General features: G+C 32.0%; 1 protein-coding gene and 1 long non-coding RNA gene across 12 annotated transcripts in view; both read left to right on the plus strand.

Moving 5' to 3' along the window:
• The window catches only part of CDH18 (cadherin 18), a 1131397-nt gene that overhangs the window by 1006820 nt on the left and 107756 nt on the right, over window positions 1-16821 (plus strand). For all 11 annotated transcript variants that reach the window (XM_050795521.1, XM_050795518.1, XM_050795525.1 and 8 more), the window contains one exon: window positions 1996-2183. In XM_050795521.1, coding sequence (XP_050651478.1) covers window positions 1996-2183 — 188 coding nt within the window. The remainder of the gene's footprint in view (window positions 1-1995; window positions 2184-16821) is intronic.
• Window positions 6564-14819, plus strand: LOC126957519 (uncharacterized). The gene is made up of 2 exons (XR_007726807.1): window positions 6564-13036; window positions 13991-14819. It is a non-coding gene; the product is annotated as an uncharacterized LOC126957519 (long non-coding RNA).

Below are 16821 nucleotides of genomic sequence, written 5' to 3' on the forward strand. Positions count from 1 at the left end.
TATAAAGATCCCTCATAAGTTAAAAGTAAAATTACTGCATGACCTAATGACCACACTTCTGAGTATTTATTTTAAAAATTGAAATCAGGATTACAGATAAATGTTAGCATTCCTATGTGTATTGCAGCAGTATTCACAATAGCTAAGATGTGGGAACAATCTAAATGTCCATAGACAGAGAATGTAGAGAAAAATGTGGTTTATCATACAATGGGATAGTATTTAGCCTTAAAAAAAGAGATCTTGCAATATACAACAACATGGATGAATACTGAGGACAGTAGGCTGAATGAAATCAACCAGTCACTGAAGGGCAAATATAGTACTGCATGATTTCAATTAGATGAGGTATATAAAATAGTAAAATTCATACAATCAAAGAATGGAGTGGTTGTTACCAGGGACTAGAGAAGGTGAATGAGGAATTGCTAATCAACAAATATTAAATTATCATAATGCAAAATGAGTAAGTCCTAGAGATCTGCTGGAAAACACTGTGTCTATGAATAGCAATGCTGTGTTGTGTAGAAATTTGTTTATAGGATAGATCTCATATTAAGTGTTCTTATCACAATAATAACAAAAATATATTTTCAACATTCACTAGATTAGACTTCTGTTTTCAGTATCATACCACTAATGACAAATGATTGTCTCACTGAAATTATTTTTGTAGAGATTGTGCATTCACTTACCCATATAGTCTAACTATATCCTTGTATAGCATTGAATCACTATTAATTTAATCTTGTGGAAATTATTTTGTTAAATTACATTTTAATTCAAGATTCCTGGGCTTCTGTTGTTTATAATGTTTTGAATTTTCTATAATAAATTGCTCTAATAAGCTTTTTTAACTTGTGAATAAAACAATTGTTAAAAACATGTTCATTATGCTTCTTAATATAAGCACTATAGAAACGGTTCCATTTGACATTTAATATCAGGACAAACTTTGGAAAAATGATATTTGTACCTATTAGACAATGAGAGTATAAAATTAACAGTGCTTTAAAATTGTTAGCTATCTATCTAATCTATCTATCTGTCGATCTATCCATCTGTCTAGCTACTTGTGTACATATAGTTTTTTATTTGGATTGCATGAAATCACATTAATTCTTCTTCTAGTAATTATAATTTTATATTGATTTAAAATTGAATATTAACTTGTCTGTTGAATCCTCAGCAGAGTTCTAAGAATAAATTGGTTTTAAACACTTAGAGAACAATAATCACCACTGGCATATATAAAATATCAGTGTCTTCACCTAAAATATTAAGTGTCAAAATTAATGCTAATTCACAAATGCTGTTTACTTTTACATAGACATTTACTTTCTCATACTTCAACTCTGTAATCGATTTTTTAAAATTTTAATAACTTTATATTATTTAAAACTTCATTATGAAGCCACCTCAAATCCTTTTTAGAAGCTGATAGGGAATTTATGCTAAAGAAATATATAAATACTTTCACTTTCTCTGACATGACTCTATATCTCACTATACTTGATAAAAATAATTATCTATATTCACAAATAGGCTATGCATTTTATCTTGTTTTTCTGTTGAATTCTACATTTCCACACTTTTTATTTCCACACTTTTGTATTTGAACGTCACATGTTACAATGCGGGGAAGAATAAATTGGGATTACACTAATACTTGACTAATTCAGTTTTGGTTCAGAATCAGAAGGAAAACTTGACTCTCCTCTAATGTTTGTAATTTAAGGGTTTAGAGCTAATAAAATATTTCATATTCAAATATATAAATCTTTTCATGCAAAGTGTTTTACATACCTTTTAAAGTTTATATAAATCTAGTATTTAATTACTAAATAGTCTACTTTTAAAATCTAAAAAAGTCCATTTGATGCATTACCTAATATAACGGTCATTTGAATTAGTGCTCTAAATATTTGTCTTTTTCTTGTAAGATTATTTCATGAACATTGTATTTAAATACATTTAATATGAAATGTCTTCCAGAACATTATCAGCTATATGTTCCTGAGTCAGCTCAAGTTGGTTCAGCTGTTGGGAAAATCAAGGCAAATGATGCCGATACTGGCTCAAATGCTGACATGACCTACTCCATCATAAATGGTGATGGCATGGGGATATTCTCAATCTCCACTGACAAAGAGACCAGAGAAGGAATCCTTTCTTTAAAGAAGGTAAAAAGAACATACTTTTTGTGATTCAGGCAACTCACTCATCTTTTCCTGAATGGAAATTTGGCAGAGGTATGAATAATTCATGCTGTCAGGCCATTAAAATGATAAAATAGTGTCACTTTGTGATATAATTACATTTTAATTATTGTTTGTCAACTGTTTAGATCTTTCCTTCAGAAAATATATTTTGCTAAGGTGGGAAGATCTGATGTAGACTACACTAACAATGTTTCTCTCCATCTTTGTTTGTTTTGTCTCTACTCTAATCTTCCTGAAATGTCCCAATGATAATAGTCAAGAATTAAATAAAAGTAATTTCAATGAAGTGCAAAGAATCAAAGCATCATCATAATAAGGCTATGGTGATTATTTTATAGCCAGAGAGGATGGCCAAGGAGGCTGAGATATTTGCCATCTTAAAATGTACTCCAGGTGATTCTAGAGTAGAACTATTTAGAAAACAGGCTGAGATACTTTATTCTAATGTACATACTGTAGATGTTGATGTGAGTCTGTCATCTATCTATCTATCTATTTATCCATCTGTCTAATTAGCCACTTGTATACATATACTTTTCTATTTGGATTGTATGATATCTCATTAATTCTTCTAGTAAGTATAATTTTATATTGATTTAAAATTGAATATTAACTTGTCTGTTGAATACTACCTTGGGGAAGTTCTAAGAATAACTTGATTTTAAACACTTAGAGAACAACAGTCACCACTGATATATATAAAATATCAATGTCTTCACCTAAAATATTTTCTCATTGTAAATTTTTTTTTCTCAGATTGTCAAACATAGGTCAAGGTGATAATGAAAAGAGACAATTTGCATATCTTTACTTAACAAATGTATTTATTTTGAGTTCCTTCAGTGTGTCAGTTGCTATGTTCCACATGAGCTAAGCAAAGAATAAAAAGGGTAAGTGTGGAGCAAAGGCAGACTCAGCCCCTACATGCACACAGCTTCTAATCTGTGGACGTGGACAGACATTAATCAAATATCACATACACTCCTAGATCAATAATATGTTTTCTATGAAGAAGAGTTATATAGTGCTAAAGGGGAAAAATCTAGAATATTTAATTCTTTCTGGTATTCTATAATAGTTAAAGAGAGAATTGAAAGAAGCCTGGGGGTAAGTTAGGTATAGACTGTAAGGATGACTATTTCAGGAAGACAGAAAATGTACCAAGTGCCTGAGGTGAGTGAAACATGGCACATTTAAGGGATCAAAATAATGTGACTGAATCCAGAGTAGAGGGAATGAGGAATGCGGTCAGTGGGTACAAGACCACACAAGGCCTTGTTTAATTTTGCTAAATGGAAAGCCATTGAAGAGATGTAAGAAAGAAGTGACTAGATCTAATTTGATGTCAAGATTTCTGATTGCTTAATTAAGCAACATGATGCCAAGGCTGTGTGTTAACTTATCACTGCATTCCCAACATCTAGCATTTTTTTCTGACACAGAGTTGGCATTCAATAAATATTAGAGTAATTACTGGATGATGATGTGGATACAAAGGTGAGAAGAGGATTGCCTGCTTTTCATTTTATGGGTAGCTTCTTTGCTTAAAATAATTCAGGTAAACGGGATTAATTTTTTCTAAAATATTAATCCTGACAACTAGGGAACACTTATTTTAAGAAACAAGCATGAAAAGGAAGGAAATATAATCTTGGAGGAAATCTTCAAATAATAGGAGAGAATGTTGGCATTGAATATTCCCAAGGGATGCTGTTCGGGAGGTAGCTAGTCATCAGAAAAGTAAACTGTTCTCAAAATTTAAAACAATTTTGGATTATAAAAATTAATTGGATTTGGCTAAAGGAAGTACGATTGACTGGGTGATTATCATTAGCAGGTTGTATTTGATCAACTTTAGGGTAAGCATCACGTGGGAACGAGGAGAACGTATATTCTGTTGTTTTGGAGTGGAGAGTTCTGCAGATAACTGTCAGAATCTACTAAATAGGTATCTTCTGGAGCCAGAACTGAGTTCAGGTCCTAAATATCTTTATTACTTTTCTGTCTTGATGATCTGTCTCACATTGTCAGTGAGGTTTTAAGTCTCCCACTATTATTGTGTGGGAGTCTATGTCTCTTTGAAGGTCTCTGAGAGCTTGCTGTATGAATCTGGGTGCTCCTGTATTGAGTCCATATATATTTAGTGTAGTTACTTCTTGTTGAATTGAACCCTTTACCATTATGTAATGCTCTTCTTTTTGTCTTTTTCGATTTTTTTGGTTTAAAGTCTGTTCTGTCAGAAACTAGGATTGCAAACCCTGCTTTTTCCTGTTTTCCATTTGCTTGGTAAATTTGTCTTCATCCCTTTATGAGCCTATGAGTGTCTTTGCACATGAGATGGGTCTTTTGAAAACAGCATACCAATGGGTCTTGGCTCTTTGTCCAGCTTGCCACTCTGTGTCTTTTTATGGGGGCATTTAGCCTATTTACATTTAAGGTTAGTATTGTTATGAGTGTATTTGATCCAGTTATCATGATGCTAGCTGGTTATTTTGCACAGTTGTTTATATGTTTGCTTCATAGTGTCACTGGTCTGTGTATTTCAGTGTGTTTTTTAGGCTGATAACAATTTTTCCTTTCCATATTTAATACTTCCTTCAGAAGCTCTTGTAAGGCAGATATGGTGGTAATGAATTCACTCAGCATTTATTTGTCTGGAAAGGATTTTATTTCTCCTTCACTTATAAAGCTTCTGGCCAGGGCAATCAAGCAAGAGAAAAAAAATAAATGTATTCAGAAAGGAAGAGAGGAAATCAAATTTTATTTTTTTGCAGATGATATAACCCTATATGTAGGAAACTTCCTCATCTCAGCCCAAAAGCTACTTAAGCTGATAAGCAACTTCAGCAAAGTCTCAGGATACAACATCAACATGCAAAATCACTAGCATTCCTATACACCAACAATAGGCAACTCTGAAACAAACCATGAATGAACTCTCATTCACAATCACCACAAAAAGAGTAAAATACCTAGCAATATGGCTAACAAGGGAAGCAAAGGACCTATTCAAGAAGAACTACAAACCACTGCTCAAAGAAATCAGAGATGACAAAAACAAATGAAAAACATTCCATGCTCATGGATAAGAAGAATCAATACCATGAAAATGGCCATACTGCCCAAAGCAATCTATAGATTCAGTGCTATTTCCATGAAACTATCATTAACATTCTTCACAGAATTAGAAAAAAATAATTTAAAATTTATATGAAACCAAAAAGCCTGAGTAGCCAAGGCAATCCTAAGCAAAAAGAAAGCTGGAGGCATTATGTTATCTGACTTCAAACTATACTACAGTGCTACAGTAACCAAAACAACATGGTACTGGTACAAAAAAAAAAAAAAGACACACAGACCAATGGAGAACAATACAAAATCCAGACATAAAGACTGCATACCTACCACCATCTGATCTTTGACAAACCTGACAAAAACAAGCAATGGAGAAAGGATACCCTATTTAATAAATTGTGCTGGGACAACTGGCTAGCCATATGCAGAAAATTGAAACTGACCTCCTTCCTTATACTACATACAAAAATCAATTCAATATGCATTAAAGACTTAAATGTAAAACCCAAAACTATAAAAATTCTAGAAGAAAAACCTAGGCAATACCTTTCAGGACATAGGCACAGGCAAAGATATCATGACAAAGAGGCCTAAAGCAACTGCAGCAAAAGCAAACACTGACAAAGAAGGTCTGTTAGGTTGGTGCAAAAGTAATTGCGGGTTTTCACATTGCTTTTAGTAGCAAAATCACAATTACTTTTGAACCAACCTAATAATTAAACTAAATAGCTTCTGAAACTATCAACAGGTTAAACAGACAACCTACAGAATGGGAGAAGATTTGTGTAATCTATGCATCTGACAAAGCTCTGATATCCAGCATCTATAAGTATCTTAAATATATTTTCAAGAAATAAAACAGCTTTATTAAAAAGTGGGCAAAGGACATGAACAGACAGACACTTCCCAAAAGATGACAGTTATGCAGCCAGCAAACATGAAAAAAAGCTCAATATCACTGATCATTAGAGAAATGCAAATCTAAACCACAATGTGATACCATCTTACAGTAGTCAGAATGGCTTTTATTAAAAAGTCAAAAAACAACAGATGATGATGAGGTTGTGTAGAAAAAGGAACGCTTTTACACTGTTGGTAGAAGTGTAAATTAGTTCAACCATTCCGGAAGACAGTGTGGCAATTCCTCAAAGACCTAGAGGCAGCAATACCTTTTGATCCAGCAATCCCATTACTGGGTATATACCCAAAGGAATATAATTCATTCTATTATAAAGACACATACACATCTATGTTTGTTGCAAGACATGGAATCAACCTAAATGTCCATCAATGATAGACTAGGTGAAGATAATATGGCACATACATACCATGCAATACTATGCAACAATGAAAAGGAACAAGATTAGTGTCCTTTGTGGGGACGTAGAGAGAGCTGAAGGCCATTAGTTAGGCAAACTAATGCGGGAACAGAAAACCAAATACGACATGCTCTGACTTATAAGTGGGAGCTAAATGATGACAATACATGGACGCGTGAGGGGAACAACACACACTGGGGCCTATAGGAGTCGGGGGTGGGAGAAGGGAGAAGGTCAGCAAGTATAGATAAGGGATGCTGGGATTAATACATAGGTGATGGGTTGATCTGTGCAGCAGACCACCATGGCACATGTTTACCTATGTAACAAACCTGTATATCCTGCACATGTGCCACCGAACTTAAAATAAAAGTTGGAAATAAAAAAATAAAATAAAATGCCTTTAAGAGGAAAAAAATAGTAGCAGCAACTAATATTTGTTAGAGTATTTCCTCTGTGTCAAGACAGATTTTAAGCACATTGAAATGTCTTCATTGAGTTAATATACCCATAATTGTCCTTTTAATTCTTACTGTAACATTTTGAGAAAGAGAGTGTTATCATCCCCTCTTTATAGCTAAAGAAACTGAATCACAAAGTGATAAAAATAGTGCCCAAATAGAAAGTCGACAGAAAACTCAACTGGAATATCTGTCTTCAGAGTCTGAACACTTACTCATGTTATATATTCAGATGGAAGATACATGATTATTCTTTGATACAATGGAGAGAGAAACTAATTGTGATGTGGTGGAGAGAGAATGGGAAGCAAAAATATGGGAGGAAAAAAATAGAAAAACACTGTCTTCTTGGAGAAGGTTCATACCTTTGTGTTGGAGAAAGATTATAAAACAAATAAACAAGAACATAATGAAATAAATGTTTTAATTTTAAGTTGGGAGACGAGAGTGTTTCTATGCACAGGGATAAAAAGCTCAATACAGACAAGACGACAAGGATACTGATGTAGTCTAGGGATACTGAAGAGAGGGTAAGTAATTTTAAAAGATTCATTGTGGATAGAGATGAGCCTCAATAGAATCCAAATCACAAGTGCAAAGAAACAACCTAGGATAGTATGCCTCCTTCTCTGAGGTTACCATAGGACAAGAGGTAGAAGCAAATGACTGCGGGTAAGTTTGCAATGATGTAGCGAGGATGTGTGTAGGTGCAGTGGTGGCGTTCCTGTGTATTAAGTCCTATTGTCTTTATAAAATAGAAAACAACTTCATATTTGCAAAAAGTGAAAGTAACAGTGCATGGTTTGATTACACACATAATCTGAAGTATAACTATCAGTTGTAGAATTAAGGACAATGCGCATATCTTACCACCTTATGTGGCTACAATTAACTAGAGGTCTGAAAAACAAAGGTAAAATATTTATGTTAATGTGTGTGCATATATTTAATTAATTTAATATTAATAGTTCATTCTATTTGGTACATACACAATGCCTATTTTTGAGATCAGAATTGTTTCAATTCTGAAAATGGTAAGTGATGATGTACTAAAAATATTCTTGACATTTAATAAGTTCAAATTGTCTTTCACTTTTTTCCTTGAATGTAATTTTTTGTTTCTTTGTTTGGAGATAGAGTCTTGCTCTGTCACCCAGGCTGGAGTGCAGTGCAGTGTGATCTCAACTCACTGCCACCGCCTCCATCCCTAATGCCAAAGTGGTTTTTCCACTTCAGTCTCCCTGGTAGCTGGGACCACAGGTGAGCACCACCACACCTGGCTATTTTTTCTTTTTTCTTTTCCTTTTTCTTTTTTTTTTTTTTTTTTTTTTTTTTTTTTTTTTTGTATTTTTAGTAGAAATGGTGCCTCACCATGTTGCCCAGGCAGGTCTCTCACTCCTGAGCCCAAATGATCTGCCAGCTTCCGCCTCCCAAACTGCTGGGATTACAGGTGTGAGCCACTGCACCTGGCCTCCCTTGAACATATTTTTTAATGTAGTCTAGATTTCCTCTGAGGTACGTGCATGTTGCATTCATGTATTTTTTTGATCCTTCTGATTAGGATTATCAGTCTCAGAGTTATTTCATTGCTGTATATTTTAGGGCATAAATAATTGCAATTTTTAAAACCTATATACCTCAGTGGATTTTAACCTTCAAGAGATACTCATTCAGATGGCAGAAAAAAAAAGATAAAACAGTTCTTAAAAAGCTGTTCCTTATTTAATCTCTAAGGCAGTTCACTTTAGCCAGCTAGGCAGAACAGCTAATCTCCTCACAGATCGAAATCAGCACTGCTCTATAAATCCGCCAGCAGGACTGTCTGCACGTTCCTGTCCATATCATTCAAAGGAATCAGAAAATTGCCAAGTTGAATTCACTGGTGCATGGTGTGGTACATTGTAAATACACTTTGATAACTTTCATTCATTGTTTAATGAAGCCTGGCTGGGTGGAAAAGGGGAAAAAGATAAGGATGAATGCAATTGGATGTACTCTCTTTCCTCTGACATAAACCTCTTATAGCTAGGGATGTGCTTCTCCTTAGCAGCCTTTCTCAAAGTCTCTTCTTATATGGCTCCTATTTGCACACTTTACAGAAGTGGATCCAAATATTGTTTTCTTTAGGTTTCTGGTTCTATTTGGCTTTCTGATTTTCAGCAAATACTGTTGTTTTGTCATTTCCTTCTAACTAATTCAACTGTAAATACAATGCAAATTAAGTTAAGCCAAAAAATTTTAAACTCGTCTTTCAAGTCAACAAAGGGTGTTTGAAGATATAACCTTACTGTAAAATGAAATCTAAATCTGGGTCTTGTCATTTAGGAGATATATGACATTGTCTCAACCTTTGAAGCTTCAGTTTTCTTATTTAAGCATTTTCCAGGGTGATTATGGAAAACATGAAATGAGATGAATATTGTGCTCTAAGCTATGTCTGGCTAATAATTACTACTACCTCAATAATGACTACTATCTAATACTACCTCAATAGCTTCTTTTTCTTTGTCTTCTTTTCTTCCTATTTTGCACCAGTTTTTAATTATACTTCCAGACCAATCCATGTGATGATTTTGCTGCTGTCTTTATTTCATGTTATTTGATTTAACTAGAAGCAAACTAAGAATGAAATACCGTGTGTATATTACAACACAACATACATACTGTCTTCATGTTTCTTGACAATCAACTTCCCCTTCCTGCTTCTTCAAGAGAAGAATTTTTTTAAGTTTACATTAAATATCATATTTGTAGTACAACATTTTCAGGTATATTTCAGTCATAAACACATTTTTGATTATCTTTTCGGTTTCACTTATCAAAATATGCATTTCTATAATTTCTCAATGTAGAAAACCTATCAGTTTTATTTTCTTCTTAAAGTTGTTGCTTCTGATAGGATAAGACTTTTCAAAAATTAATTTACTCTGAATGTACTGATAATTTTCCTGAGTGTGTATCTATGTGTGCTACAAATCTGTCCCTGCCTGTAGGAGACATAAAGCATGTTCATAACCAAGTACTATGTATTTTTAAGATTTCCATACCCCACCATGAGTAAAAGATTATTAAACCCTTTGTATTTAACACATGATTTGAGATGGGTCTTAAGAGTAAACACTAAAAGTTATAAGTTTGTTTTTAAAAGTTTAAGTAAATTATAAGATAAAAACATGAAATACGTTCAGCTACAACCATACTAGATTTATTCTACATACTATATTTCTGGTCTTTTAGTGGATTGTGTTTATTGAGGATTACATTGTCATTCCTTTGACTTGCATTTAGTAACAGAATAAGGATCGAATGTTGTTTACTAACAGATTTTAACATTTTTAGACTTTGAACACAAAGAGTAATAAATGAGTCATCCCAACCCATTGTGAATAATCACACACGGGCAAACACATGATCACACATTGTAAATAAGAAACAATAGATGTCTAATTCTAATGAACTGCTTACAAAATATGAACATTGCTTAGGGATTTCATTATCAAAAAAAAAACTCAACTAAGTTTCTGCTTTATATTCTTATAAGGTTCTAAAGTCTGAAAAGTTATTCTTTTCAGCCACAGCCAACAGAGAGAGGAATCCAAGTTTCAATTCAGTAAAATCTATTACTATATTTCGGATAACTTTGACACAGAAATGCTATTGGGCAAATTGTTTTTCATGCTGTTCATCTATAGGCATAATGATAGGCCTAGAGTAATAAATCGTTTGAAACTACATTGAAAGTTAATTGATTCCTAAAATACAGTTCAGTGCAGTATTTGGAAACTAATGATCTGATGAAACATCTTGATAAATTAAGCTATATAGATGCATGGGCTGTTGGTAAGTTTGTATATGTGTGGATATATTTAATTATTTTATTTATGTGATATATACTGATATATACACATATACATGCACACATATGCACAAAAACACATAGATATACATATACACACATATGAGCTTATGTATAATTATATATAAATAATAATAAGCATACTTTCAATATAATATAATGTATACTTAAGCTATTTGAAATGAAAGAACTTTGCATTTATTTTTCCAGTGTTCAAATGACAGAAAGCAAACATGTAATATTTGTTTGTATCAATGTCCTTAGAATTACACACAATGAATAAGAATTACTTTCTTCTGTATAGAGAAATATATGATGAGAAAGGTTATGCATATACTCTGGTTTCCACAGACTGTCCATCATCCAGGCCAAACCTCTGACAAGGGCCACAAAGCATATCATAATACAAAAGCCTAGCGGGAGAAACAGTTCTTAAATTCATACAATTTTTCCTGTGTTTTAACAAAATACCATAATATAAGTTAAATACTTTTCCTGAAAACAAAAAGATAATAATAATGTCAGTCACTATTCCCGGTCTAGGCCATTTTATTTAATGATTAAAATGACAATTTTATGTATGAAAATGTTGATATTGACCCTATCTACCCGCTCTTGTAACTAAAATCTGGATGCTGGTGCAGTATAGGAAGTATAGAAATCAAAAGAAGAGGTCATAAATAGTCTCTTCTCTCATTGCTTAGGAGAATAGAATTTTAGAACCTCTCTGAACTCGAAGAATAATTGACTCATACGGCAACTTGGCTAAACAGTATTTCAATATCCTTGTATTTATAATCATTATATAGTTCCAGAGAAGAATATAATAGGGTGATTTAAGGAATAATAGAAGTGATTAATGAGAAACCATTAAGAAGTCCTGAATATGTAAATCTGGCTGGAAAATGAGTGATGGGAAAACGATAACTAACTACAGTAATATGAAATGGATTAATGTTAGAGGAGAAAGTACTACTTTATAAGTTAGAAAGAGCAATGATATGTAAAAGTAATTAGTAGGAGTTACAGGATGAAATTAAGAAACTAAAATTTAAAATGGAAATCAGTGTCAACTCATTGATAGTGAGCTGTTAAATTAGGATATTGAGCAGTAGCTAAAGAAAAGTAAGAGAAGCCCAATTGCCTGGGGAAGTAAAAATTATGCCAGAATAAACACTTCTAGCAAGGGCTGAGAAGATAAACAATTTTATCAACAGCATTTTAGTTTCTTAGCTTATGCCATCTGTGAATTAAAGAAATTACAAAGGTACTCAGAGTTCTAGGAGTTAGATTTAGTAAACTTCTCAGTTCATTTTTAACTTAAATACTTTGAAAAGATGATGATGAAGGTATCTTTTAATGGTGAGGATATTATATTCCACTAAACATTTTGTTTATCTTTATAATCAAAATGAAACATTGTATTACACTACTTATTTGCTGTTTAGATTTCCACCAGGATAGCACAGTGGTTAAGGAACAACTTATACACTTTTTCTGCCTGAGTTTAAATCCCAGATATATCACTTACAGACTATTGTCCATAAGGAGTTTCTTAACTTTCCTATGCCTTAGTTTCCTCATTTGTATATGGGAACAATTACACCTCACAGAGGTGTTGTGAAGATTAAATAAATTAACATATGTTAATTGTTTAGGGCATAGGGCAGTGTTATTATATTTCAAAAATAATATTAAACTTTTTATCTATCAAATCTAAACCATGTAATAGTACCTTTTTGTACTCTGAAAACAGCTGTATTTGAGATGGAGAAAGAGCTATTAATCAAATTCCATGCACTAGGAATTATTTTAGATACATGAACTATGAAATGAACTAGATAATATTCTTTCTCTTAGGGAAAACTGAGTAGACATGATATATTGTTATAATACAAGATGTCAGCCCATACTAACTGTTAATAATATAGGTTTGCTTAAATTGTTATGAATTTAGAGATTAAAAAGAACCAACTTTTCAAAGATGGGAAGCAGTCAGTGAAATATTTGCATGGGAAATTATTTTTAAACATCTGTGGACTTTGGATACTCAAGAAAATAAATTCAGCCAAAGGTGTTATATCCACCCACATTGTCTTTCAAGTATGGAGATTATAGCCAAAACCCTTGAACATTGCAATATGCTAATTACCTTAGTTTGATTATTACACATTGTATACATATGTCCATAGTTTATATTCGTATCCTGTACCTCATAAATATGTATAATTATTGTGTCATTAAAAATAAAATGAAACTAAAAAAATATTCTGACCAGATGGAATAATCTACCTAAATATTAGTTAGCACCTTTAATTGGTGTCAATATAAAATTCTGTATTTAGAAACAATAATTATATTTCTTGGGGGGGAGTGGAATGAAGGATATTTTCTTGGGAAGTAATGTATCTTTCCAAGAAATACTTGTGAGTACTAATCGGTAATGACAGGCAGAAACCCTGACTGTGATTAACATCAGGATCAGGGTAATTGATCAGAATGTAAACATAGGCCTTGAAAAGTGTACAAACAATATCTCTTTTCCTAAGAAAATAAAATTATAAGCTAAAAAAAAAATTATTAGTAATAACTAAGAATGAAAAAGTATAAGTCCGAGCTAAAAGTCAAATATGAGATCTGTAAGCATTACCAAGAGCACAAAAGTAAACAAAAATTAAAAATTACAAATATTTAAGAGAAATGGGAGGAGATGGAAACAGTCTATTTTATTTTAACTGCTATTTATTGTATGATGATAACACAGTATTAGCTAAATTTATAAGAATGGAGATAGTCACTAGAAAAATATATAAACAAAAATAGAACGTCACACAAGGAAACCAGATGTATCTAAAACAAACAAAAAAATAAGATTATAATAAAAATCCACATACATAAAAAGGAAACTAAGATATATGATTTCAGTGCCCACAATGATGGGATCCAAACTGAAATAATAAAAAGAAGGAAAAGAAAAGCACTTTACAATCCTAAAGTGAGCCATTCACTGTGAGTATGAATCTCTCTGTTGCACGTTATTCACCAACATTCACAAAGAAGAAATCACAATATATACAAAGAGCTATGTCTATAAACAGAATGGTAAAGGGTTATAGCTCACAAATTTCAGTCCATGATAGATAAAGTATTTGAAAATGTGAATGATTGAATTATGTAATTAATAAGGAGGTTGATATATTTAATAAATCATTCTCTGCATTCTGATGCTGTATCATTTAATTCAAGTGCCTATAGAATATTTAGTAAAACTGACTACATATTAGTCTTCAAGGCTATCTCATTAAAGGACTCAAAGTAAAATAGTACAGATATAATGCTAAAGACAACTAAAGTCATAGACCAAATACAATTAAAAATTAGTGAAAAACATCAGAAAACAAAAAATGACCTTAATCTGAAAATGTATTAACTGAAACAACGAAAACCTTCTACTTCAGGAATTCTCAAATCACAGAAAAAAAAAGCACAACAAATGGCAGAATTTCTAGGTAAAAATAACTATAATAAGAAAGAACATATATGGAAATTATGGGATACAAATTAAGTGCTTCTGAAAGTATACTTGTAATTCCAAACATATCAAAGACATAGACTAAAAAAGAATAATATTAGATGAATTAAATATGTAACTAATAATGGAGAATAAAAGAAGAAAATGAATAAAGACTAGTAAACAAAAATATAGATTCAAACCTGATTTTCTGGAAGGAAAGTTTAAAAAATAAACATAAACTAATCTTAATCTTATTAAGATACATGAAAAGACATAGAAAATAATTTTTTTTTTTTTTTTTTTTTTTTTTTTTTTTTTTTTTTTTTTTTTTTTTTTTTTTTTTTTTTTTTTTTTTTTTTTTTTTTTTTTTTTTTTTTTTTTTTTTTTTTTTTTTTTTTTTTTTTTTTTTTTTTTTTTTTTTTTTTTTTTTTTTTTTTTTTTTTTTTTTTTTTTTTTTTTTTTTTTTTTTTTTTTTTTTTTTTTTTTTTTTTTTTTTTTTTTTTTTTTTTTTTTTTTTTTTGCTTGAAAACATTATAACACTATTTTCTTAATTCTACACAAATAAATTTAATCTGAAGGATTTTGAGGGAAGATTGCTAAAAGCAACTTCAAAGAAACAGAAAACACACATAAACTGATTTCTGAATAAGAAAATGAGAAGCTTGTGAATTTTCCCTAAATATATCAGACTCAATAATTCACTAAGGAATTCTATCAAACCTGAAAGGGCACATAACTGCAATGCTATTTAAAGCTTTCAACACACAGAAAAGAAAATTTCAACTATGTTTCTATATAAAGCAGACAAATTTACATTCCTTTCCTAGGAATGTTCTTACAAATGACCATAAACTAAGCAACTCGAGAAACCAGTGTGCTGTCTCACAGGCCTGGAGGCCAGAAGTCTGGAATCAGGAGTCAGTTGGACTGCACTTCCTCTTTCTTTGGTAAACTTTAAGGACCTGTCCATTCCTCGCCTCTTCCAGCTTCTTAAGGCTCCTGTTGCTCCTCAGCTCATGGCCACATGACTTCTCTCTCTGCCTCTGTGGTCATATGACCTCATCACAGTTTCTCTGCCAAATCTCCCTTGGCCACTCTTATAATCTAAATTTAACACCTACGTATATAATTGACGATTATCGCCTCTTGTTATAGTTTACTATGTAAGTTAATTGCATAATTTTCCATATTCGTATTTGTTGCAGGGTTGCCATTAGGCCACTATAGCCAGTCTCCACAAAAGCCATGTCCTTCCCATGTGTACAGTAGTATTTACCAACATCCCTAAAATATCAATCTATAACAAAATCAATTCTAAGTCCAAAACCTTATCTACTTATCATCAGGCCAACATTTCTAAAGTCATCATCTCAGTCTAAATCTCATTATCTTAATCAGGTGTGGGTGAAACTCTAGATAGTTTGAATCCTGGGACAAAAATCTTCATCTGTGGACCTGTGAAATTAGAAAACAAATTATCCTCATCTAAAATACAATGGTAGGAGAGGCATAACATAACTGTGATAGACACTGACATTCCAACAAGGGAAAATGGAAGAAATAAAAAAGTAACAAGTTCCAAATATGTTTAAAACCCAGCATGGAAAATTCCATTAGGTTTCTTTTTTTCATAAGTTTTATTTAATATTTAATTGGCAAATATTAATTATATTTATTATGTACAATGTAATTGGTACCTATCTTTTACTTCAAATATTTATCATTTACTTGTGATGAGAACATTTAAAATTCTTTTAGAAGTTTTGAAAGGTACAATGCATTATTGTTACCTATAATCAATGTGCTGTATATGGAACACCAGAACCGATTCCTCCTATCTCACTGTAACATTGTACCCATTAACCAATGTCTCCCCTTTTCCTACTCACCTCTCTATTCCCAGCCTCTGGTAACCACCATTCTACTTTCTACTTAAATGAGTTTGACTTTTAGATTCCATATGTAACTAAGATCATATGGTATTTTTCTGTCTATGTCTGGCTTATTTCAATAAATATTCACACATGTTATTAAAAATGACAGAGTTTTTTTTTTTTAAATAACAGACTAAATAGCATTCCACTGTGTATCTACACCACAATTTTTAAAAATCCTTTTATCCGTTGATGAATACTTTGGTTTTTTTTTCCATATCTTCTCTAATGTGAGTAATGCTGCAATTAATGTAAAGGTGTAGCCATGTCTTTGGGATACTGATGTCAATTTCTTTGACTATATACCCAGTGGGGGGATTGCTGGATCCTATGGGAATTCTACTTTCGGTTTTTTGAGGAACCTTCAACTTTTTTTCCAAAATGGCAGTACTAATTTACAACACCACAAATACTGTGTTTCCTTTTCTCCACATCCTTGC

This window comes from Macaca thibetana, chromosome 6, assembly GCF_024542745.1.
Source record: "Macaca thibetana thibetana isolate TM-01 chromosome 6, ASM2454274v1, whole genome shotgun sequence".
In the NCBI taxonomy this organism is placed as follows: Eukaryota; Metazoa; Chordata; class Mammalia; order Primates; family Cercopithecidae; genus Macaca; species Macaca thibetana.